A 26,620-nucleotide genomic window follows, 5' to 3' on the forward strand; every position below is an offset into this window, starting at 1 on the left:
TCCTCACCTCGCCCCCTATCTGTCAGAGTCCCACAAGGTTCAGTCCTTGGGCCCCTGCTCTTCTCCATTTACACCTTTGGCCTGGGACAGCTCATAGAATCTCATGGCTTTCAGTATCACCTCTATGCTGATGACACACAGATCTACATCTCTGGACCAGATATCACCTCCCTACTAACCAGAATCCTCAATGTCTGTCCACTATTTCATCCTTCTTCTCTGCTAGATTTCTGAAACTTAACATGGACAAAACACAATTCATCATCTTTCCCCCATCTCACGCGACCCCCCCAACGAACCTATCCATTACAGTAAATGGCTGCCCACTCTCCCCAGTCCCACAAGCTCGCTGCCTCGGGGTAATCCTTGACGCTGATCTCTCCTTCAAAACACATATCCAAGCCCTTTCCACTTCCTGCCGACTTCAACTCAAAAATATTTCACGAATCCGTTCATTCCTCAACCAAGAATCTGCAAAAACCCTAGTCCATGCCCTCATCATCTCTCGCCTTGACTACTGCAACCTCCTGCTCTGTGGCCTCCTCTCTAACACTCTCCCACCCCTCCAATCTATTCTAAACTCTGCTGCCCGACTAATCCACCTGTCCCCCCACTATTCCCCGGCCTCTCCCCTCTGTCTATCCCTTCACTGGCTCCCCATTGCCCAGAGACTCCAGTACAAGACCCTAACCATGACGTACAAAGCCATCCACAACCTGTCTCCTCCATACATCTGTGACCTCGTCTCCCGGTACTTACCTACACGCAACCTCCGATCCTCACAAGATCTTCTCTACTCTCCTTTTATCTCCTCTTCCCACAATCGTATACAAGATTTCTCTCGCGTGTCACCCCTACTCTGGAACCCTCTACCACAACACATCAGACTCTCGCCTACCATCGAAACCTTCAAAAAGAACCTGAAGACCCACCTCTTCCGACAAGCCTACAACCTGCAGTAACCACCGATCGACCAAACCGCTGCATAACCAGCTCTATCCTCACCTACTGTATTCTCACCCATCCCTTGTAGATTGTGAGCCTTCGCGGGCAGGGTCGTCAGTCCTCCTGTACCAGTTATGACTTGTACTGTTTAAGATTATTGTACTTGTTTTTATTATGTATACCCCTCCGCACATGTAAAGCGCCATGGAATAAATGGCGCTATAACAATAAATAATAATAATACCCTGTACCCGTCTGCTTGTACCTAATTGTGCTCTTTTGTACATCAGTCGGTTCAACCTGCTCCTGTCAGCGCTCCTCTGTCTAACACCCAGTCCAGCTCACACCTGCCAGGGCCCATCTGTTCAACACCTGGTTCAGCCCGCATCTGCCAGTGCCCATCTGTTTACCACCCAGTTTAGCCCGCATATTCCAGAGCCCATCTGTTCAACACCCAGTCCAGCTTGCACCTGCCAGTGCTCCTCTGTCTAAAACTCTGTCCAGCCAGTGTCTGCCAGCGGCCATCGGTTCAATACCTAGTCCAGACTACAACAGCCAGAGCTCCTCTGTGTAAAACCTAGTCCAGCCCACCCCTGCTAGTGCCTGTCTGTTCAACGTCCAGTCCAGGACCGGCCAGTGCTCATCTATCTAAAACATAGTCCAGCCTGCACCTGCCAGTTCCTATCTGTTCAACACCTGGTCCAGTCTGTATCTGACATTGCTTCTCTGTCTAACATCTGATTCAGCTGACACCTGCCAGACACCATCTGTTCAACGTCCAGTCCATATTGCACCTGACAGTGCACCTCTGCCTAAAATCTGGTCCAGCCCACCCCTGCCAGAGCCCATCTGTTCAACACCCGGTCCAGCCTGCACCTGCCACTGCTCCTCTGTCTAAATCCCGGTCCAGCCCGCACCTGCCAACGCCCATCTGTCTAACACTCTGTCCAGCCCGCACCTGCCAGAGCCCATCTGTTCAACACCCAGTCCAGCGCATACCTGCCAGCGCCCATCTGTTTAATAACACCCGATCCAGACTGCAACTGCCAGAGCTCCTCTGTCTAAAACCTGGTCAAGCCTGCACCTGCCAGAGCCCATCTGTTCAACACTCGGTCCACCCTGCACCTGCCAGTGCTCCTCTGTCTAACAGCTGGTCCAGCCCGCACATGCCATAGCCAATCTGTTCAACACCTGGTACAGCTTCCACCTGCCAGTTCTCATCTGTTCAACACTCGGTCCAGCTCACGCATGCCAGAACCCATCTGTTCAACACCCAGTCCAGCCCATACCTGCCACCGCCCATCTGTTTAACACCTGGTCCAGCCCGCACCTGCATGATCCCATCTTCAAAATGCTTGGTCCAGCCCGCCCCAGCCAGCGCCCATCTGTTCAACATCCGGTCCAAACTGCACCTGCCTGAGCCCATCTGCAAAATGCTTGGTCCAGCCCGCACCTGCCAGTGTCCATCTGTTCAACATCTGGTCCAGCCTGCACCTGCCACCGCCCATCTGTCTAACACCTGGTCCAGCCCGCACCTGCCTGAGCCCATCTTCAAAATGCTTGGTCCAGCCCGCCCCTGCCAGCGCCCATCTGTTCAACATCCGGTCCAAACTGCACCTGCCTGAGCCCATCTGCAAAATGCTTGGTCCAGCCCGCACCTGCCAATGTCCATCTGTTCAACATCTGGTCCAGCCTGCACCTGCCATAGCTCCTCTGTCTAAAACCTGGTCCAGCCTGCACCTGCCAGAGCCCATCTGTTCAACACTCAGGCCAGCCTGCACCTGCCAGAGCCCATCTGTTCAACATCTGGTACAGCCTGCACCTGCCAGTGCTCATCTGTTTAAAACCTGATCTAGCCCGCACCTGCCAGTGCCCATCTGTTCAACACTCGGTCCAGCCCCCACATGCCAGCACCCATCTGTTCTATACCCGATCCAGCCCATACCTGCCAGCGCCCATCTGTATAACACCCGGTCTAGCCCGCTCCTGCCAGAGCCCATCTATTCAACAGCCGATACAGCCCACACCTGCCAGAGCCCTTCTGTTCAATACCCAGTCCAGACTACAGCTGCCATAGCTCCTCTGTCTAAAACCTGGTCCAGCCTGCACCTGCAAGAGCACATCTATTCAAAACCCGGTCCAGCCTTCACCTGCCAGTGCTCCTCTGCCTAAAATCCAGTCCAGCCTGCCCCTGCCAGGCCCATCTGTTCCGCTCCCGGTCCAGCCTGCACCTGCCTGAACCCATCTGCAAAATGCTTGGTCCAGCCCACACCTGACACTGCTCCTTTGCCTAAAATCCAGTCCAGCCCGCCCCTGCCAGGCCGATCTGTTCAGTACCCGTTCCAGCCTGCACCTGCCTGAACCCAACTGCAAAATGCTTGGTCCAGCCTGCACCTGCCAGTGTTTATCTGTTCAACACTTGGTCTAGCCTGCACCTGCCAGTGTTCCTCGGTCTAAATCCCGGCACAGCCCGCACCTGCCACCGCCCATCTGTTCAACACCCACTCCAGCCCATACCTGCCAGCGCCCTTCTGTTTAAAACCCGATCCAGACAGCAACTGCCAGAGATCCTCTGTCTAAAACCTGGTCCAGCCTGCACCTGCCAGAGCCCATCTGTTCAATACTTGGTACACCCTGCACCTGCCAGTGCTCCTCTGTCTAACAGCCGATGCAGCCTGCACCTGCCAGTGCTCATCTGTTTAAAACCTGATCCGGCCCGCACCTACCAGTGCCCATCTGTTCAACACCCCACACAGGCCGCACATCCAAACTCTTGCCACCTCCTGTCACCTCCAGCTCAAAAATATTGCCAGAATCCATCCCTTCGTCAGCCCACAATGTACTAAAACTCTTGTGCATGCCCCTCATCATCGATTACTGCAACACCATCCTCTATGCCCTCCCTGCTAACTGTCTTGCACCACTCCACTCTGTCCCCAACTCTGCTGCCCGGCTAATCCACCTCTCTCCTCACTACTCCCCTGCTTCACCCCTCTGCAAATCCCTCCACTGGCCCCCAGTTCCCCAACAAATCCAGTTAAAACTACTAACACTGATCTACAAAGCCATCCATAACCTGTCCCCTTCCTATATCTATGAACTAATCTCCTAATATCTTCCCTCACATAATCTTTGATCCTCCCAAGACCTCCTACTCTCCTCCACACTTATACGCCTCCAAGATTTCTCCCGAATAGCCCCCATTTTCTGGAATTTTACGCCTCAAAACATCCAATTATCCACCACCCTCGGATGCTTCAGGCGGAACCTGAAAACCCATCTCTTCAGGAAAGCCTACAGCCTGCAATAACCATTCTGCCGCCTCACCACCACCCGAGCTGCCGCCTCACCACCACCCGAGCTGCCGCGTCACCACCACCCGAGCTGCTGCGTCACCACCCCCAGAGCTGCTGCCTCACCACCACAGCAGCCGCCTCACCATCACCAGAGCTGCCGCCTCAGCCACCACCAAAACTGCCCCAACCCCGACCTTCTGTATCTTCCCCATTCCCCTCTGTTCCAGCCTGTCATTGTGAATTTGTTTACTGTAAACGATATCTATAACTCTGTACGTAACCCCTTTCTCATGTACAGCACCATGGAATTAATGATGCTATATAAATAAATAATAAAAATAATCTGTCTAAAACCCAGTCCAGACTGCACCTGCCAGAGCCCAACTGTTCAACACCCGATTCAGCCCATCTGTTTGCTGGCACCCATCTGCTCAATACCCGGTCCAGCCCACAACTGCCAGAGCCCATCTGTCTACATTCGGTCCAGCCTGCACCTGCCAGAGCCTATCTGTCTAACAGTTGGTTCAGCCTGCACCTGCTCCTCTGTCTAACACCAGGTCCAGCCTGTACCTTCCAGTGCCCATCTGTTCAACACCCAGTCCAGCCCGCACCTGCCAGTACTCCTGTCTAAAACCCAGTCCAGCCAGCACCTGCCATTTTCCATCTGTTCAACTCCCGGTCCAGCACGCACCTGCCAGTGTCCATCTAACAGCCCATTCAGTCTGCACCTGCCAATGCTGAGTTAACACCAGGTCCAGCCCATACCTGCCAGTGCCCATCTGTTCAACACCCAGTCCAGCCCACACCTGCCAGTGCTCCTCTGTCTAAAACCTGGTCTAGCCTGCACCTGTCAGAGCCCATGTGTTCAACACTCGGTCCAGTCTGCATGGCCAGTGCTCTTCTGTTCCACAGCCTCATCTGTCTAACTGCCTGTCCAGCTCGAACCTGCCAGTGCTCATCTGCCTAACAGCCAATCCAGTCTACATCTGCCAGTGCTTTTCACAGCTGGGCCCATCTGCACCTGTGGTTCCAGTGTCTCAACAGTACCTGCCTGCATTTTTTATTCATCCTATGGGCCATACCTGCCTACCTGCTCTAGGGGGTAAGCTGTCACCCTCTGTAGGTCAGCCATGGAGTAGCACCTGGTTCCACCTCTTTGGGTTGCAGTGTCGCCTGTTGCCACTTATTCGAGGTTGTATTTGGTAGGCCACCTAATTACGCCCCTCCAGGCTTTCCGAGGACTATGGCACAGTGGTTACACCACCTTGTCTTTTACAGACTCCATCTGCTGGGTTGGCTGTAGTAAAGAAAAAAAATGGGATAAAAAGGTGGATTCAAGTATATACTTCGTGGTCTCCTGATGAAGGAGTCATAGTGCTCCAAAACGCCTTGAATAAAGACACTTTTCATCTGAATATCCATTCGGACTTCTATCTTTCAAGCAGCGCGGAGTTAATCCACCTTTTTATCCCATTTTTTTCTTTTTTACTCTGGCTGGTCATGAGGAGACCGGTGGATCTGCAGCAGCTAATATTTCTATGAACCTGTGTTTGGGCTCTATCTGTTGAGTAAAATCTGATTAGAGGTATCTCTTAATACCCAGATAAGACCCTATTATGCTTTTACTTTCCTTCCAGCTTTTTTGGGGGGTTGGCTGTAGTGGAAGAGGTGTCGGTCCCCATTACACTAGTTCTGCTCTATTGCAATTGATGCCAATTTGATGGTGTCTGCCACTATTTTTTGGAAATGTGAAGACTCCTGTTTGGGTCTCCTTCTTTTGTGTTGCCTGTAGCAGTAGGCTTCCGAGACCAGCAGGCCTCCACTTGCTTTGAGTCAACTGCTCGTATTGATTACACAGGTCAACAAAAAAAAATTTTTTTTCTGGTGTCCAAAATATTTTAATGAATTTGGGGTATTTTTGGGGTGCTGATTCTGAATATGCTATCAGTTTTGCCAGATTGGCTCAAGTTTTTGAGATTTTTGGTATCTTATTTATAGCACTTGTTGGTAAATGCGACGCATCATCTCATTAATTTCTTTGGATTAGTACTTGAACTGAGCAGTTCTCAATATAGTTTTGTGTTAGTGTTCTAAAAGTTTGTTCATAGCTTGATTTTTGCACTAACTTTATGTTGTTTTCTGTTTTCCAGTGAAAAGCATGAACTCATCAAGAAGAAGTTGTCTTAACGATCCAGACTCATTCTGTTACATTTGTGGTGAATACACACTGCCAATACACACTTCATCATCATCAGGTGGGGGAAGGTCAGGTAACATGGTAAACACAGGTACAGGCACATCTTCACAATGAGGGACAGGCCTCCTTGCAGATTCCATGTTAGGTTACTCCCATTTTCGTTTCTTATGCTTATTGAATCCTTGCACTTGCACTGCACAGAAATAACAGTCATCATGATGATTTTTTTGCTCTCTCCACACCATTGGAACACCAAATTTGAAGCTTTTTCTTTGTCCTTTGCTCCATTTTCGTAATAATTCGATACATGCTTTGCACACTATGTGTGGTGCCCAAAACTTGTCTTGGTCCCCAAGCATAACCCCAAAATAGGCAAAATACACTTTTTTTACGAAGTCTTATGTTTCTTCTATGTTTTGGCAGTGTGTATTCACCACAAATGTAACAGAATGAGTCTGGATCGTTAAGACAACTTCTTCTTGATGAGTTCATGCTTTTCACTGGAAAACAGACAACAACATAAAGTTAGTGCAAAAATCAAGCTATGAACAAACTTTTAGAACACTAATTAACACAAAACTATATTGAGAACTGCTCAGTTCAAGTACTAATCCAAAGAAATTAATGAGATGATGCGTCGCATTTACCAACAAGTGCTATAAATAAGATACCAAAAATCTCAAAAACTTGAGCCAATCTGGCAAAACTGATGACATATTCAGAATCAGCACCCCAAAGTTACCCTAAATTCGATGAAATATCTTTGGCACCAAAAATGCTGTTGACCAGTTATCCTTACATTTTTCTGACAATAGTAGTCTACCATCAGAATGCAATCAGAATGTGGCTGAGCATCAAGGCAGGTTGAGTTGTTGCATGTGGTATCAGGGCTTCCATAACATCAGATCTACATTGATACCTCACCCACCTTGTCTTAATTTGAAGTTCAATTCAAAGCTGTAAATTATTGTTTTTTACCCTAATTTGATGTGTTTTGGCAGCTTTTGGGCCCTTTTGAAGGTGTTTACATGTTTGTTTTAGCCTCCCATTGATACAAATGACGCTTGGATTTGTTCAGGGAATATTGCAATCATAATCTGAATGGAACATTGACATATTAACTCATCTCTAGTCCTCTGGCACTCTACGACTCTTAGGTGTTGAAGGTGTTGTTTATGCGTTTGGTTTAGCCTCCCATTGATGCAAATGACATTTGGATATGTTCAGTGAATATCGCAATCGTAATCTGAACTGAACATTGAAATATTCACTCATCTCTAGTGTTAGGGCTAGAGGAACGCACTGAGTAAATAGATGAAGTTATTGGTGCGTTCGCAGCCCCGGGTCCACCATGCAGGAGGAACCTACTACTAGCAAATAGCACTATATGGCAATATAAGCGAACTCTGTTACTTTACAGAGTCGCCGACAAAAGAAAGCACTGTGCCTGGTTAGAGTCACAGGAGTACACAGCGAACTGCTGAGTTGATAGCAGTCAGTGGTCTTGCACACACACAAACTTCTCACCGAAGGTGCCGGTATACTAGGGGACCTGTTCTCTGGACCATAACCTTTCCAGTCCACCAAATAAATTTTTTTACCACGTACCACCTTGCACCCCAAAATAGCGTTCACCTCGTAATCGTCCATAGACGAACCCGATGTCCCGGCAGATGACTCGGAAAACTGGGACATGTATACGGGCTTTCATGTGTCGGTGATACCCAGGCGTGGCGGAAGGGCCAGACGGTAGACCACAGGGTTAACCTGTTCGAGGACCTTGAAGGGGCCCAAGTAGCGAGGTGAAAACTTAGTGGACTCAACTCGCAGCCTGATGCTACGGGCGGAGAGCTACACTAAGTCGCCGGAAGCAAAGTTCGGAGCGGGGCGCTGATGTGCATCGGCGGAGGACCTCATTCTCTCCTTGGAGGCCCGAATGGCATCCTGAGTGCAGTCCCAAATGTCCTGTGCCTCCACAGCCCAGTCTGCTACCCTGGAGTCGGCGAAAGACACAGGCATAGGCACAGGAACTCGCGGATGCTGACCGTAGTTAAGGAGGAATGGGGTCTGTCCAGTGGAGTCAGCTACGGTGTTGTTCAGCGCAAACTCCACCCACGATAGCAAGGATGCCAGTCATCCTGCCTGGCTGAAACACAATGTCGCAGATATGTGACCAAGGTCTGGTTGGCCCTCTCTTACAACCCATTCTTCTCGGGAAGATATGCAGAAGAGAGATTCAACTCAATGCTGAGAAGATGTCAAAGCTCTCTCCAGAACAGAGACGCAAACTCGGGACCCCGGTCACTGACAATTTTGTCAATACCGTGTAGGCGGAAGATGTGTTTTATAAACAACGTTGCCAAGGCCCGTGCAGAAGGTAGCCATGGAAGCGGCACCAAGTGCACCATTTTAGAAAAATGGTCGGTGATAACCCAAATGATGGTGCAGCCATGAGACTTGGGTAAGCCCACCACAAAGTCCATCCCGACCATCTCCCAGGGCCTGTCTGCCACTGGCAAGGGATAAAGTAACCCAGCTGGCCGTTGTCAAGGAGACTTATTTTTGGCACAGGAGTCACATGCCTGAATATAATCTCCGACATCACGGACCATATGCGGCCACCACTACGTCCTCACCAGCAGCTCAGATGTCCTCTTTGTCCCAAAATATCCACCCACCCTGGACGAATGAGCCCAAGAGAGACCCTACAGTCGCAAATTAGTAGGAACAAAAGTCTTGCCCAGAGGCACTGACTCTAGCTAAACCGGAGCTACGGTTCTCAGGCTCTCAGAAAGGACAATAAGCCGAGGCTCCCCTTCCTCCTCCTCGGAAGACACAACGGAGCGAGAGAGAGCATCAGCATGAATGTTCTTCTCCCCAGAGAGATAATGGAGAATGAAGTGGAACTGGGAGAAGAACAAGGACCATCTGGCCTGACAAGAATTTAGCCGCTGGGCTGTTTGTAAGTACACCAAATTTTTGTGGTCAGTGAAGACTTGGAAGGGAAAGCGAGCCCCCTCCAAAAGAAGTCTCCACTCCGAGAAGGCCAACTTCATTGCTAGCAACTCCCTGTCCCCGATGGAATAATTCCTCTCTGCTGGTGTGAAGGTCTTGGATTAGAAGAAGCAAGGGTGCTTCCGACCTTGAGCATCCTTTTGGAAGATGACTGCTCCAGCACCAATGGATGAGGCATCCACCTCCAATATAAACTGCTTATCAACATCAGGACGATGTAGGATGGGAGCGCTAGCAAAATGAGACCTAATAGAAGTGAAATCCTTGGAGACCTCTTCAGACCACAATTTGGGATTTGCTCCCTTCTTGTTGAGGGCTACCAAGGGAGCTACCAAAGTTGAGAAGTGGGGGAAGAACTTGCGATAGTAATTAATGAACCCCATAAAGCACTGCAACGCTTTAAGAGAATGGGGTTCTTACCAGTCCATCACAGCCTGTAGTTTGGCAGGATCCATAGCCAATCCCTGGGTGGAGATGATATAGCCCAGGAAAGGTAAAGACTCCTGCTCAAACACACATTTCTCCAACTTTGCATAGAGGGAATTTGCCCGTAAGAGGTCCAAGACTCTGCAAACATCTCTCCAATGGGAGTCAATATCTGGAGAGAAGATGAGAATATCATCCAGATAGACTACAACTGAGGTGGAGAGCATATCCCGGAAGATGTCGTTCGCAAAGTCTTGGAAAACGGCTGGGGCATTACAGAGCCCGAAGGGCATCACCAGATATTCATAGTGCCCATCCCTGGTATTAAAAGCCGTCTTTCATTCATCCCCCTCACGGATGCGAATCAGGCACCCCGCAGATCTAATTTGGTAAATACCCTTGCTCCCCGTAGCCTATCAAAGAGCTCAGAAATCAGGGGCAACGGGTACTTATTCTTAATGGTGATGGCGTTAAGACCCCTGTAATCTATGCATGGACGTAATTCTCCGTTCTTCTTCTGCACGAAGAACCCCGCCCCTGCAGGTGACGCGGACTTCCTAATGAACCTTCTTGCCAAATTCTCCTGGATGTATTGGGACATAGCGTCCATTTCCGGGAGAGAGAGGGGATAGACCCATCCCCGAGGAGGTTCTGCTCCAGGCATGAGATCAATAGGACAGTCATAGGGGCGGTGAGGTGGAAGGGTCCCTGCAGCCTTTTTGGAGAACACGTCTGCATAGGACCAATAGCACTTGGGAAGGGAAGTAAGATCTGCGGGTATCTCTGTAGTGGTAACCTGAACGCACTCCTTCACACATCTGCCCTTACATGATTTACTTCAACCGAATATCCTCCCAGAGGTCCACTCAATATGTGGGGAGTGGAAACGGAGCCAGGGTATTCCCAGCAGAATCTCATCTATTCCCTCGGGAATGACAAGAAGGGAAATAATCTCCTGATGGGAAGGGGACATGAATAATGTGAAAGGGATAGTCTGATGTGTGATTTGTGAGGGCAGTGTCGACCCATTCACTACTCGAACAGTCACTGGTTTGGCGAGCATCACCAGAGGTATTGCGTGGCGGTGAGCAAAGGGAGAGGACACACAAAGCTCAACTGTTAGAGTGGATAAGCCTAAAGTGATTGTCCCTTTAAAGGACAGCTTGGAGAAAAATTCCGCTGTGTCTAGTGAACCTCCTCCAATGGTTACTAGACGCGATTGTTTCCCGACCGCTGTGGACATTTACTAGCATAATGTCCTAACTGTTGGCAAATATTGCAAACCACGGGTACTCGAGCGGCCCGGGACTTAGGTCCCACTCGAGAAACCTACATGGCTTCATGGGAGTCGGACTCCTGAACGGAAGATTCTAGAGATCTGGTGAGGGTGGGAGTCAGCCGGAACCTCTGCCTACACTGGGTCCGCTCTAACCTCCGCTCGTTACAAAGGAGGTCGATGCGGGTATCATGGGTGACACGAGGTCCCAAAAAGACCTGTTTCAGAGAGTCCAGGAAGAGAGGAGCACTCTGCACCACACGATCATTGCGCTCCCACAGCGGCGTTGCCCACTCCAACTCCCTGCCAGACAAAAGAGATAAAACCCACTTTCGCCAGTTCCGTAAGAAAGCGTGCAACCAGAAGCTCTAGATGTATGGAGCACTAACTCACGAAATCCCCGACATTGCTTACAGTCACCACCAAACGTGTCTGGAAGTGGGAGACAGGATAAAGTCGGAGCAGGGGTGGCAGAGGACAAACTGGCTGCAGCCACACTAGCAGCCTGAACAGCGACTACGGCAACATCCACAGCTGAGGTTGTGCGTTCTAGAGCCGCCAACCTACCCTCCAGCTGCTGGATGTACCACTGTAGACCCTGATCGTCTGCCATTTACTAGCCATCCCTGGCGCTAGCATTCTGCTAGGGCTAGCGGAACACACCGAGTAAATAGATGAAGTTATTGGTGCATTCGCAGCCTGGGGTCCACCAGGCAGGAGGAACCTGCTGCTAGCAAATGGCACTATATGGCGGTATAAACGAACTCGGCTACTTCACATTGTCACAGACAAAAGAAAGCACTGTGCCCTGTTAGACTCACAGGAGTACACAGCTAACTGCTAAGCTGATAGCAGTCATTGGTCTTGCACACACACAAACTCCTCACCGGGTATCCTAGGGACTTATTTCAGCCGGGACCCTGAATACATACACACAAAACTCCTCACCGGAGGTGCCGGTATTCTAGGGGCTTATTTCAGCCAGGGCCCTAAATACATACACACAAGACCACACTGGCGCAAAGCACATAACATAGATTGATACTAGCGCATGGCCGTGCGGTCATGCGAACCTTTTATAGCTGCAGCAACCTCATGACCTTCCCAGAAAGACCAATGGGAGACTGCCACAGAACTTGAGCAACTCACTCTGGGCATGCTCAGAAGGGGAAAAGTAGGACTTGGTCCCAAAGACCAGTACTGGCTACAATGGTAGAAGCTGGAAAGGCAGCAGTAACCCTTTACACAGTATCAGACTGAGCGAGATGCTGTAACTGACGCCTCCGCTGAGCAGGCTCCACTGCAGCAGGAGAAGAATGGGATACCGCAGCGGAGATGGCTCGAGATTCCCCCTGAGCAGAGGCAGGAACTCGACCCCTAACATCTGGTCATCGGGCACTCTAGGACTCTCAGACTATGTGCACGCAATGTTTTTTAGACAATAGCATGCCCCCAGGCTTAGCAAGAGGAAGAACACCCGAGTCATTTTGTGCATTGCGACAGTCTTGTCGCTGGCATTTTTAAAGGGAACCTGTCACCCCGAAAATCGCGGGTGAGGTAAGCCCACCGGCATCAGGGGTTTATCTACAGCATTCTGTAATGCTGTAGATAAGCCCCCGATGTTACCTGAAAGAGGAGAAAAAGACGTTATATTATACTCACCCAGGGGCGGTCCCGCTGCTGGTCAGGTTGGATGGGTGTCTCCGGTCCGCTGCGGCGCCTCCCATCTTCATTACAAGGCGTCCTCTTCTGATCTTCAGCCACTGCTCCGGCGCAGGCGTACTTTGCTCTGCCCTGTTGAGGGCAGAGGATAGTACTGCAGTGCGCAGGCGCCGGGCCTCTGACCTTTCCGGCGCCTGCGCACTGCAGTACTTTGTCTGCCCTCAACAGGGCAGAGCAAAGTACGCCTGCGCCGGAGCCGTGGCTGAAGATCAGAAGAGGACGTCTTGTAATGAAGATGGGAGGCGCCGCAGCGGACCGGAGACACCCATCCGACCTGACCAGCAGCGGGACTGCCCCTGGGTGAGTATAATATAACGTCTTTTTCTCCTCTTTCAGGTAACATCGGGGGCTTATCTACAGCATTACAGAATGCTGCAGATAAGCCCCTGATGCCGGTGGGCTTACCTCACCCGCGATTTTTGGGGTGACAGGTTCCCTTTAAAAAATTATGTTTAAAATGGTGCAAGGCTTCCAATTGGAAAGCGCCTGAAGAAAGCACAATTCACTTCTTATAAGTGCTCTGAGTCTTTACAAATGTGATGTGGTTGAAAAAAGCTCAAAAAATTATGAAACGCTAGTTATTTTGACTTTGCACTGCATATGTTCATCCTGTTTAGGATTTTGTAAGCTCTTTTTCAGGTGGGTTTCAGTGCAGACCCACCTGAAAAAGCCCTTAGGTCAGAGTCCTGACAGCAGTATGATTTTATTCACTTTTACAAAGCTACAGAATATCTACAGATAACGCCCTGCTGAAATCAGCAAATTTTCCAGATGCTCTCACAAACAGCAAAGTAAACGTGGTGATACATTACTGGAGAAAATTAATTTTTGTTTTAGATGCAGCATTAAATTTACCTTGGAGGCAGCATATACTGTCATCAGAGGAACAGGTTTCCAAGATGTTATCGAGGAGACGTTGATTATTGCTCCCCTCTTCCGCTGTAGCATACCAGGCAGCACCACATACACCATCATTACAGCTGCCGCAATGTTGACATTGATGATCTCAAGACTTTTTTCTTCTGGAACTTCAGTGAGGCAGGCTGGATAATCAAAAAACATTCCTGCATTGTTCACCAGAATTCCGACATCTACATCTACCAGAGCTTCCTTAATGGACGGGAAGACCTCAGGGCCCTTGTTGAAATCGGCAACTATGATACGAGTTTTAACGCCGTAGGTTGCTGCTATGGCCTCAGATACATTTTGAAGCTTTTGGATGCTGCGGCCTAACAAGATTATGTTCACTCCAAGCCTGGCCAACTCCTCAGCATAGGCTTTGCCAATACCATCTGAGCCTCCTGTGGTGAACAAAAAAAAAAGAATAAGCAAAAAACCTAACCATATTTTTATATTAAAAGAAAAGTACAACATGTCAAATGAATATGCAAAAATAAAGGTGTACTATGGCATTAATACTAGAAAAGGAAGTAGTGCCTCTTGGAAACACCACTTGGAACAAAACATTTGGTGGGCTCCATTGGGCTCCCTACACATTGCTTTGTGAAATGCATGAGGCCTTCAGCGATTTCAGTAAAACTTTTATATTATTTAACTCTTTATACTTTTTTTGTAGAATTATTTTCTAAAAGCCATAGATTTAAAATGTTTACATCAAAGTAAAGGCTTGTTTTTTTGTGAGATGAGTCGTATTTCCTAATGGCATCAGTTTGGGATATATTTAAGAAATTGAAAAACATTTTATTGGGGGATGGAATAGAAACATACTTCTGAAATTAGATTATTTTTTTTAAGTAAAAAATGTGCAGTAGGCGCTGCAGCCATTAAACAAAGTGTGAGGCTGATGTGTGTTTAGCCACATGCTTTCCTTATAGCCAGCATCCAGAGGATAGGTCATGGTCATCAATTGTGTTGTGAATTCTGTTTTTGGGCTCCCTCTGGTGGTTACTGATGGTACTGGGTGACTTGTGTTCTCTGCGGTCTCTGGTGTCCACCTGTTCCATCAGGATATGGGAGTTTCCTATTTAACCTGGCTTTCTTGTCATTTCCTCGCCGGCTATCAATGTAATCAGTGTGTCTTGTTACCTCTGCTACCCGCTTCTGTAATCTTCAGGACAAGCTAAGTTTTGATTTTCCTGTTCCACGTTTTGCTTAATTTTTGTCTTAGTCCAGCTTGCAGATATGTGATTCCTTGCTGCTGGTTGCTCTAGTGGGCTGAAATTACTCCTCATGTTCCATGAGTTGGCACATGAGTTCAAGTAATTTCAGGATGGTTTTTTGAAGGGTTTTTCGCGCAGTTCACTTTTGTATCCTCTGCTATCTAGCTTTAGCGGGCCTCATTTTGTTGAATCTGTTTTCATAACTACGTATGTGCTTTCCTCTCATTTCACCGTCATTACATGTGGGGGGCTGCTATTTGTGTGGGGTGTTTCTCTGGAGGCAAGAGAGGTCTGTGTTTCTTCTAATAGGGGAAGTTAGTCCTTCGGCTGGCGCGAGACGTCTAGGAATCATCGTAGGCACGTTCCCCGGCTACTGCTAGTTGTGTGTTTAGGTTCAGGATCGCGGTCAGCTCAGGTTCCATCACCCTAGAGCTCGTTTTGTTTTTGTGCTTGTCCTTTTGTGATCCCCTGCCATTGGGATCATGACACAATTGGCTAGTGCCGGCAGCCTCTTAAATCTTATTTTGTGGCTAGATACAATAACAGTGAGACACAACTTCTTTTTTTATGTTTTGCTAGTTTTGCGGAAACTTTTTTTTAACCACTTCCCAACTCTGTAAATGTATGGCAATTGTATAGAGAGTTAAAGTGACTTACAAGTCATGGCCTGCATGCACATTATATAGCTGTCGGCCAAATGATTGCTCAGTTCATAGAATCATAGAATGTTAGAGTTAGAAGAGACCTCCAAAGTCAACGTGTCCAACCCTCTCTTCAATGTAGGATTCAGTAAACCATCTCAAACAGATATCTTTCCAGTCTCTGTTTGAAGACTTCCATTGAAGAAGTACTCACCACTTCCTCTTGTGGCAGCCCATTCCATTCTTGGATCACCATCATTTTCAAAAAGTTTTCTCTAATATTTAATCTGTATTTTTTTTGCTTTCAGTTTCGTTCCATTTCTTCTCATGTTTCTATGTAAAAATGAAAATAAGGATGTTCCCTCGATACCAGTGTTTCTCAACTCCAGTCCTCAAGACCCACCAAAAGGTCAAGTTTTCAGGAAAGCCTTAGTATTGGGGTTCGCCAATATAATAAAGCTTGTTGAGAGGCTTCAGTGGCTTTAAGCCGCTGTGTGAACTGCACCACCCCACCTATGGTAGGACTGTTCTTTAAGCCACTGTGGGTTTCCTAGCAGTCTGAGAAATAATTGACATCAGCCCTGCTCTTTGCCTTTAGTAGGACAAAGAAATAATTTTTTCAGAACTGCTGTGTGTTTTCTAGTAGTTACACCAATAAATATATTACATCAACCGTCTCGTTGCCATTTCTAGGCCAAATAAATAATTTTTCAGGACCGCTGTGTGTTTTCTAGTAGTTTTTCAAATAAATGTATCCCATCAGCTGTCTCTTTGCCATTTCTAGGCCCAAAAAATATTTTTTGTGGACTAGTCCCGTATTTTTCAGACTATAACATGTTGTAGCCAGTTATAGCAGCCAGATTATATAACTTCCCACAGGTGATGTAGATCCCCAGGACTCCCAGTGAATAGATGGACGATGGTGAGTGGTGCAGTAAAGCACGAAGGACACAGTTGTGCAGTCTTTTTACCTGGTCTACTGATGGTAGCAGGCAGCCACAGTCCAGGGCACCAGATCACAGGTGCAGGCAGGGTCCGGCCATCTTGGAAGCGAGTTCAGAGTCTCCTTTAACCCCTTCATGACCCAGCCTATTTTGACCTTAATGACCTGGCCGTTTTTTGCAATCCTGACCAGTGTCCCTTTATGAGGTAATAACTCAGGAACGCTTCAACGGATCCTAGCGGTTCTGAGACTGTTTTTTCGTGACATATTGGGCTTCATGTTAGTGGTAAATTTAGGTCGATTATTTTTGCGTTTATTTGTGAAAAAATGGAAATTTGAGGAAAATTTTGAAAATTTCGCAATTTTCAAATTTTGAATTTTTATTGTTAAACGAGAGAGTTATGTGACACAAAATAGTTAATAAATAACATTACCCACATGTCTACATCAGCACAATTTTCGTAACAAAATTTTTTTTCCTAGGAAGTTATAAGGGTTAAAATTTGACCAGCGATTTCTCATTTTTACAACGAAATTTACAAAACCATTTTTTTAGGCACAACCTCACATTTGAAGTCACTTTGAGGGGTCTATATGGCTGAAAATAACCAAAAGTGACACCATTCTAAAAACTGCACCCCTCAAGGTACTCAAAACCACATTCAAAAAGTTTATTAACCCTTCAGGTGCTTCACAGCAGCAGAAGCAACATGGAAGGAAAAAATGAACATTTAACTTTTTAGTCACAAAAATTATCTTTTAGCAACAATTTTTTTTATTTTCCCAAGGGTAAAAAGAGAAACTGGACCCCAAACGTTATTGTACAATTTGTTTGGGCGCACGACAGGGCTCGGAAGGGAAGGAGCGCCATTTGACTTTTTCAATGAAAAATTGGCTCCAATCTTTAGCGGACACCATGTCGCGTTTGGAGAGCCCCTGTGTGCCTAAACATTGGAGCTCCCCCACAAGTGACCCCATTTTGGAAACTAGACCCCCCAAGGAGCTTATCTAGATGCATAGTGAGAACTTTGAATCACCAGGTGCTTCACAAATTGATCCGTAAAAATGAAAAAGTACTTTTTTTCACAAAAATTTCTTTTAGCCTCAATTTTTTCTTTTTCACATGGGCAACTGGATAAAATGGATCCTAAAATTTATTGGACAATTTCTCCTGAGTACACTGATACCTTACATGTGGTCACAAACCACTGTTTGTGCACACAGCAAGGCTCGGAAGGGAAGGAGCGCCATTTGACTTTTGAATGAAAAATTAGCTCCAATCATTAGCGGACACCATGTCGCGTTTGGAGAGCCCATGTGTGCCTAAACATTGGAGCTCCCCCACAAGCGACCCCATTTTAGAAACTAAACCCCCCAAGGAACTTATCTAGATGCATAGTGAGCACTTTGAACCCCCAGGTGCTTCACAAATTGATCTGTAATAATGAAAAAGTCCTTTTTTTCACAAAAAATTTCTTTAGCCTCAATTTTTTTCATTTCCACATGGGCAACAGGATAAAATGGATCCTAAAATTTATTGGACAATTTCTCCTGAGTACACTGATAACTTACATGTGGGGGTAAATCACTGTTTGGGCACATGGCAGGGCTCGGAAGGGAAGGAGCGCCATTTGACTTTTTGAATGAAAAATTAGCTCCAATCGTTAGCGGACACCATGTCGTGTTTGGAGAGCCCCTGTGTGCCTAAACATTGGAGCTCCCCCACATGTGACCCCATTTTGGAAACTAGACCTCCCATGGAACTAATCTAGATGTGCGGTGACCACTTTAAATCCCAAAGTGCTTCACAGAAGTTTATAATGCAGAGCCGTGAAAATAAAAAATAATTTTCACAAAAGTAACAGGAGAAATTGGACCCCAAAAGTTGTTGTCCAGTTTGTCCTGAGTATGCTGATGCTCCATATGTGGGGGGGGACCACTGCTTGGGCTCACGTTGGGGCTCGGAAGGGGAGTAGTGACGTTTTGGAATGCAGACTTTGATGGAATGGTCTGCGGGCGTCACGTTGCGTTTGCAGAGCCCCTGATGTGCCTAAACAGTAGACACCCCCCACAAGTGACCCCATTTTGGAAACTAGACCCCCCAAGAAACTTATCTAGATATGTGGTGAGCACTTTGATCCCCCAAGTGCTTCACAGAAGTTTACAACGCAGAGCCGTGACAATAAAAAAATCATTTTTCTTTCCTCAAAAACTATGCTTTAGTAAGCAATTTTTTATTTTCACAAGGGTAACAAGAGAAGTGGACCACAATATTTGTTGCCCAGTTTGTCCTGAGTACACTGATACCCCACAGGTGGGGGTAAGCCACTGCTTGGGCACACGTCGGGGCTCGGAAGGGAAGTAGTGACGTTTTGAAATGCAGACTTTGATGGAATGGTCTGGGGGCATCATATTACGTTTGCAGTGCCCCTGATGTGCCTAAACAGTAGAAACCCACCACAAGTGACCCCATTTTGGAAACTAGACCCCCCCAAGGAACTTATCTAGATGTGTGGTGAGCACTTTGAACCCCCAAGTGCTTCACAGAAGTTTATAACGCAGAGCCGTGAAAATAAAAAATCATTTTTCTTTCCTCAAAAATTATGTTTTAGCAAGCAACTTTTTATTTTTGCAAGGGTAACAGGAGAAATTGGACCCCAATAGTTGTTGCCCAGTTTGTCTTGAGTATGCTGGTACCCCATATGTATGGGTAAACCACTGTTTGGGCCCACGTCAGGGCTCGGAAGGGAGGGAGTACATTTGACTTTTTGAACGCAAGATTGGCTGGAATCAATGGTGGCGCCATGTTGCATTTGGAGACCCCTGATGTGCCTAAACAGTGGAAACCGCTCAATTCTAACTCCAGCACTAACGCAACACACCCCTAACCCTAATCCCAACTCTAGCCATAACCCTAACCCCAACACAATCCTAACCACAACCCTAACCCCAACATACCCCTAATCCCAACCCTAACCCTAATCCTAACCCTAATCCCAACTCTAACCCTAATCCCAACCCTAACCACAACTTCAACCCCAACACACCCGTATGACAGGTGACTCTAGCCTTTTTACAGGGTCTCTATCACGACCTGGGTTCTATGTGTCACTGTCTCCTGGGTGTTAGGGCAGTTAAGTTACATGTAGTCTAGCTGTCCTACCGGTTTCTGCTGTGCCTCCTAGAGTATGACACAAACTCGGTCTTCCGGTTACCGGTATCTGCGCTCTGTCAGGGAGGTAGCCCAGTCGCTGCTATTCTCCCTTGTTGTCACTCTCCGGTGCTTCGCTCTCCAGAACGTTCACTACCAGCTGTTCTTCCTTCTGTATCTTGCTATCTAGGAGCTGCAGCATTTCAGGCTACATAGACCCTCACTCGTCCTTCTGCCTCAGACTGCTCCAGTCTGCTGTCCGGCACCAACTGTCTAAATCTTCCTAACTGCCTAGCAACTGCCTAGCAACTAACTCCTCCTCCCAACCAGAGAGAGCAGCTCCCCTGAAGTTGGGTGTAGAGCTCGCCCTTCTGGCCTGGAGTCAGAACGGTGTTGTATGTGCTAATTACCTGTTAAGAGAAATCTTGCCTCACTTCCAAGCGTGATATCACTCTCCCAATGAGGAAAGCAATGCCACTGTGACAACCAGGACCCTGGGGCGTCAAATATAGCTCTGTCTGTGGTGGGGGACTGGCAGCGATGGAGCAGCGGGTCACAGGACAGGCAGGAGCCGGTGGCTGTGGCTAACTCCCATGCCAGCTGCTAAAGAACAATGAATACTCACTGCATTCCACACCCATGGGCATGGAGGGCAGTGAATATTCATTTCTCTTTAATCGTGGACACACTATTAGCCGCAGCCGCCGGCTTCCAGGAGCTGCCAGATTTTCGTGTGTCCCCGCTACTTAAGGCAATGAATATTCACTGCTCTCCACTCCCATAGGCATGGAATGCAGTGAATATTAATTTTCTTTGAAGCAGCACACATCAAAGCCCAGCAGCTGTAGGAATCCGGTGGCTGTGCCTAACACTGTGCTCGCTATTAAAGAGCAATAAATACTCGCTGTTCTACACACACATATTTCTGGCGTGGAGATCCGTGAGTATTCCAGCAGCTTTTCTTGGCTTGTAAGCAGCGCATGACGTCCCCGTCATGTGCTGTTCACAAGCATAAAGCAGCTGCTGGCATCGGAACAAGATGCTGGAAGGTAAGTATAATGTTTTATGCTTTTTTAATGTTTTTCTGATGGGGGCCAATCATACCAGGATAAAGATAGGGCCAGGCATACAAGGATGGGCATGAGGTCCCTGTATACCAGGATAGGGATGATAGGGCCATGCATACCAGAATAGGGATGAGGGGGCCATGCATACCAGGATGGGCATGAGGGCCAATCATAAAAGGATAAGGATGGAGCCATACATACCAGGACGGAGACGTAGTCCCTGCATAGCAGGATGAGGATGGGGCCCTGCATACCATGATAGGGATGAGAAGGCCATGCATACCAGGATAGGGATGAGGGGGCCATACACACAGGAATAGGGATGAGGGGGCCATATATGCCAGGATAGGGGATATTAAGTACAGAATTGACCACATTTTTTGCTTCATTTTTTTTTCTATTTACTCCTCTAAAACCTAGGTGCGTATTACAGTCCGAAAAATATTGTACGTGTTTTTTTGTAGTCTTGGAAATAAATAATTTGCAGCAATTCTGGACGCCAAAAAATATTTTTTCTGGACTAGTGTGTTTTTTATTAGCCTGGGAAATAATTGATAGGCATCTTTCAGGATTCTTGTTGTCCTACTACAGTTTGACCACTAGTGGCTACTATTGTTAACCTTAATAATTGTGCTGCAATCTCACTTTTTACCACTGGAGGGTGCAGTTTTGTTCTACAATTGCTCTTTAGATAGCAAATTCTGAACCTATGGATTCCATCTTGTTTCCTGTTTGGGCCTACTTAAAGCCTCATAGATCTCTCACTCATTGCTTGAATATTTTTTCTAGCTGTTAGTCTAGTTCCAGTCTCAAGCTCCTGAACGTTCTTACCTATTCTCATTTATCTCCGGATTGTTTCCTACAACCCTTTGCCATCTCCAAGAACATCTAGTATTGCTTACTGTTCCCGATTGTGCTCCTTTGGCCACTGGTTTCCAGCAGTGCTACTCCAGTATCGTAAAAGAATCAGCTGTTTTCTAGTCTATTAGTTTTGCAAATAAATATATTGCATCAGCTGTTTCGCTGCCATTTCTAGGATCAACAAATTATTTTTCTGGACTTGTGTGTTTTTTAGTAGTCTGGGAAGTAAATAATTGGCATCAACAGTCTAGTTGCCATTGCTAGGCCCAAAGGACAATTTTACTGGACTAGTGTGTGTTTTTCAGTAGTCTGGGAAATAAATAATTGACATCAGCCGTCCAGTTGCCATTTCTAGGCCAAACAAATATTTTTTTAGGACCTATGTGTGTTTTCTAGTACTATTGCAAATAAATCTACTCTTCCGCCATTTCTTTGCGTGTAGTGTTTAGAGAAAAACACTTAAAATTGAGGAGAGCATCCAATAGGGGATGTGAATGTGGCTGTGATGGTGCTGGTGTAGCTTATGGGGTGTAGCTGATGCAGGGAGAGGACGTGGTCATTCAGTGCCTGTTGTGTGCCCAAATACAACACCTTGTGCATCCTTTCAGCGTCCTTTCATAGGCCTGAATACTGCTGAATGAATGATAAGACCACAAGATGTTGAAAGGGTGTTACGTTGGATGACCGAGAGTGTCTCCATTTCCTTCACACTATCTCCACCCATTCCAGTGCAGAAAATGCACAGTGGGCACCTGAGGACCATGGCCATCCGGCTTCCACTTTAACCCTTTGCAAACTAGCCAAACAATCTGAGCCCTAAGTCATGCAGCAGTCTCTCCTGCTTTTTGATGAGTCCGCTGGATGTGGTTACATGCCTCATCCACCCACCCCTTCCCCAGAAGTGGAAGAGACTGAGTACACTGATGCCCAAGCACTTGTATTGGAGGATGAAGACTTGGGAGGGCTACTGCACACAGTCAGAGGACCAACACAGGACATGTCAGATGATGATGAAACTCAGTTGCCAGACCAGTGTGCAGATCAGCAGGGAAGGCAGGGTTGAGGAGTCGGTGGAAGACGGGGGATAATGAGGTCCTAGACCTCACATGGAGTGGAGGCCATCCTAGTGACATGCGCATTTCATAGTAAGAGGAGGTAGCTGCACTGCACTGACCTTAGTTGGAGTGGTGATATTGCGACCACTAGTGGCAGCACCGGCAAGTGGCGCCGTCACGATATAGCCAGATATCGGTACACTGAGCACTGCTGCTCAGTGTACCGATGGATGGATGGACGGATAAGCAGGATAAGGATAAGGATAAGCAGAAATCATAGTGAGGATATAGCCATCGGTCGGTAAACAGATCAGCAGTAGGATCTTGAGGATAAGCAAGAATCATAGTCAGGATATAGCCAGAGGTCGGTACACGGAGCAGCAGTGTAGTTGGAAGGATAAACAGAAATCATAGTCAGGATATAGCCATAGGTCAGTAGACAGCTCAACAGTAGGATCTTGAGGATAAGCGGAAATCATAGTCAGGGTATAGCCAGAAGTCGGTACACAGAGCAGCAGTATAGTTGGGAGGATAAGCAGTAAATGTAGTCAGGATATAGCCAGGGGTCGGTACACAGAGAAGCAGGAGGATCTTGAGGATGCGCAGCAGGTGGAAAGAATCTAGACTAAAGGCTGGGAGCTCAATATTAGAAAGCTCTTTACATATTCAGCATTTTATTGAGTACAGGTATTTACATTGATAAAGATATATTGTATTTTCCAGACCATTTTCACTTACCAGTGACTACTGCCCACTCTCCATATTTCAGTATTGTATTGGTATTACTAAAAAGTAGGGGAAAGACTTGATGTTTTATCAAGCTACAACACCCACTCAGTAAATGAAGACCTTTCCGCACTGTGTAGCAGGCTCCAACTATGGCCAGAATATCCAAATTATTGTCGTAGGATTGTACAACCTCTTTGGCTAGTGAGACAATGGTGCCTTGCACAATGTTTCCCAGCTTTGCAATATTAAAGTTGTATGCAGACATCTAAAAAACAATATAAAGAAGGATTACGTTCTTTACATACTACTTAGTACTACACAATATTAATGATTTATTTTACATAGCTCCAACTGTGTACATATGGTTCAATATCAAATGCCTCTCTTCCCCCTTGACTTATAATGGGGTCTATGAAGTTCATTCTTTTGACTGATAAAGGCTACGGACATGTACTTACACACAAATACCCACAGCTATATCTAGATATTAAATATTCAGAGCAGCATTCACAAGGTTGGATTCAGACCGTTCCTGATTTAGTCTTGGGCTTCCATTTGAACCCACCCCTCAAAAAATGGATTCAGATGTACTTTTGTCACAGCCATAGACTTCGGTTGGTCAAATATGACAAACAGACATAAAAAGTGCAAATTTTGGAACCTATTAGAAGTAACTTGCGAGGAATATCCCAATGCATACTGTGTATTATGGAAGAGATTACACCAATTCATAGTGGTTTAAATGGAAATATCTCTCTTATGAGATCCCTAAGCAGAACCAGAACACCTGACTCTGGTTATGAATGGATACTGAATCTGTATTAACTTAGGTTTTGAGTGGTCTAATGCCAGAGTCACACTAGCAATTTTAAAATCGGTCCGATTATGATGCAGGATAGTCAGACGAGTGTAACGCGAGTGTCAAACGTTTCTCATGTGAGTACAATATGATTTTTCAAACCTAGCATCCAATTTACAACCAAATCCAATGCGATGTTAACATGGGCTTATACATAGAGCAATTCTCTATGTCATTTACACATCATTTTCAAAGGAAATATTCTTCAAAACACATTGTGAGACAGTGAACGGCGTTATTGTGAATGGCCGATATGTGTCGCAAAGGCAGACGTCCTCTGCGCAGTAAGGCTGGAATGTTGTTCTGGGACCTGTAGTTCCATGAACCTTGCTTAATTTATGTGGGCTGGGCTTGCAGGTTACCCAGAGAGCTGGGCGGGTCTGGGAAGCGACCTACCTCCCATCAATAGGTGTGTCTCATGGAATATAATGAGTCCGTTGTTTGGTCAAATGGTCTCTGTGTTGGAAGGTCCTGGAAAGACAGGTTTCCTGGATAGCACATGTAGGAGGACCGTGACGGCTGTCTAAGTTGGGAAAAAGCTACCGTTCTTCTGAGGGTCTGGAACTGACGGGTTGAAGCTTGTCGAGCAAGTCAGGGTTCGGGTCAGTGATCCCAGTAAGGCAGTTCCCCTGGAAGCCATGACTGACAAGAAGTCAGCGTGTGGAGCGGAACTCCTGGAAGGTAAGCTCGGACAACGGGGTGGTAGTAAAGGCCGACAAGTGTATCTGCTATTGGAACAGACTGGTGGTCATAACAGGTTCAGTTGACTGTGTAAACTGAATAGACTGTTTAAGTGGAAAATCATTCCTGTGTGCCTTAATCCCGCTGCCAAGTGAATGTCCCCCAACACATTCAGTGAGCGCGATCTCAATATATATATATATATATATATATATATATATATATACACACACACACACTGCTCAAAAAATGAAGGGAACACTTAAACAACAGAATAAAACTCCAAGTAAATCAAACTTCTGTGAAATCAAACTGTCCACTTAGGAAGAAACACTGTTTGACAATCAATTTCACATGCTGTTGTGCAAATGGAATAGACAACAGATGGAAATTATTGGCAATTATCAAGACACACTCAAGAAAGGAGTGGTTCTGCAGGTGAGGACCACAGACCACATCTTAGTGCTTTCTGGCTGATGCTTTGGTCACTTTTGAATGTTGGTTGTGCTTTCACACTAGTGATACCATGAGATGGACTCTACAACCCACACATGTGACTCAGGTAGTGCAGCTCATCCAGGATGGCACATCAATGCGAGCTGTGGCAAGGTGGTTTGCTGTGTCTGTCAGCGTAGTGTCCAGAGGCTGAAGGCGCTACCAGGAGACAGGCCAGTACACCAGGAGACGAGGAGGGGACGGTAGGAGGGCAACAACCCAGCAGCAGGACCGCTACCTCAGCCTTTGTGCAAGAAGGAACAAGAGGAGAACTGCCAGAGCCCTTCAAAATGACCTCCAGTAAGCCACAAATGTGCATGTGTCTGCACAAATGGTTAGAAACCAACTCCATGAGGATGGTGCGAGTGCCTGACGTCCAGAGATGGGGGTTGTGCTTACAGCCCAACACCATGCAGGATGCATGGAATTTGTCACAGAAGACCAGGATTGACAAATTCGCCACTGGCGTCCTGTGCTTTTCACAGATGAAAGCAGGTTCACTCTGAGCACATGTGACAGACGTGACAGAGTCTGGAGACGCTGTGGAGAGCGATCTGCTACCTATAACATCCTTCAGCATGACTGGTTTAGCAGTGGGTCAGTAATTGTGTGGGTGGCATTTCTTTGGAGGGCCGCGCAGCCCTCCATGTGTTCGCCAGAGGTAGCCTGACGGCCATTAGGTACCGAGATGAGATCCTCAGACCCCTTGTGAGACCATATGCTGGTGCGGTTGGCCTTGGGTTCCTCCTAATGCAGGACAATGCCAGACCTCATGTGGCTTGAGTGTGTCAGCAGTTCCTGCAAGATGAAGGCATTGAAGCTATGGACTGGCCCGCCTGTTCCCCAGACCTGAATCCGATTTAACACATCTGGGACATCATGTCTCGCACCATCCACCAACGTCACTTTGCACAACAGACTGTCCAGGAGTAGTTTAGTTCAGGTCTGGGAGGAGATCCTTCAGACCATCCGCCGCCTCATCAGGAGCATGCCCAGACGTTGTAGCGAGATCATATAGACTCGTGGAGGCCACACACACTACTGAGCATCATTTCCTTGTCTTGAGGCATTTCCACTGAAGCTGGATCAGCCTGTAACTTCATTTTCCACTTTGATTTTGAGCATCATTCCAACTCCAGAC

The 26,620-nt window shown here is 47.0% G+C and overlaps 2 protein-coding genes across 4 annotated transcripts in view; one reads left to right on the forward strand and one right to left on the reverse strand.

Moving 5' to 3' along the window:
* The window catches only part of LOC138648769 (inactive hydroxysteroid dehydrogenase-like protein 1), a 103,984-nt gene that overhangs the window by 35,248 nt on the left and 42,116 nt on the right, over window positions 1-26,620 (reverse strand). For 2 of the 3 annotated variants that reach the window (XM_069738650.1, XM_069738649.1), the window contains 2 exons: window positions 23,454-23,709; window positions 13,733-14,178 (listed from right to left, as the gene is read on the reverse strand). In XM_069738650.1, coding sequence (XP_069594751.1) covers window positions 13,733-14,178; window positions 23,454-23,709 — 702 coding nt within the window. The remainder of the gene's footprint in view (window positions 1-13,732; window positions 14,179-23,453; window positions 23,710-26,620) is intronic. The other variant, XM_069738651.1, reaches the window with a different exon arrangement.
* Window positions 23,987-26,620, forward strand: part of DNAAF1 (dynein axonemal assembly factor 1) — a 123,189-nt gene continuing 120,555 nt past the window's right edge. The window contains exon 1 of the mRNA XM_069738647.1: window positions 23,987-24,984. Coding sequence (XP_069594748.1) covers window positions 24,942-24,984 — 43 coding nt within the window. The 5' untranslated portion in view covers window positions 23,987-24,941. The remainder of the gene's footprint in view (window positions 24,985-26,620) is intronic.

The sequence above is a fragment of the Ranitomeya imitator genome, chromosome 9, assembly GCF_032444005.1.
Source record: "Ranitomeya imitator isolate aRanImi1 chromosome 9, aRanImi1.pri, whole genome shotgun sequence".
NCBI classification, from domain to species: Eukaryota; Metazoa; Chordata; class Amphibia; order Anura; family Dendrobatidae; genus Ranitomeya; species Ranitomeya imitator.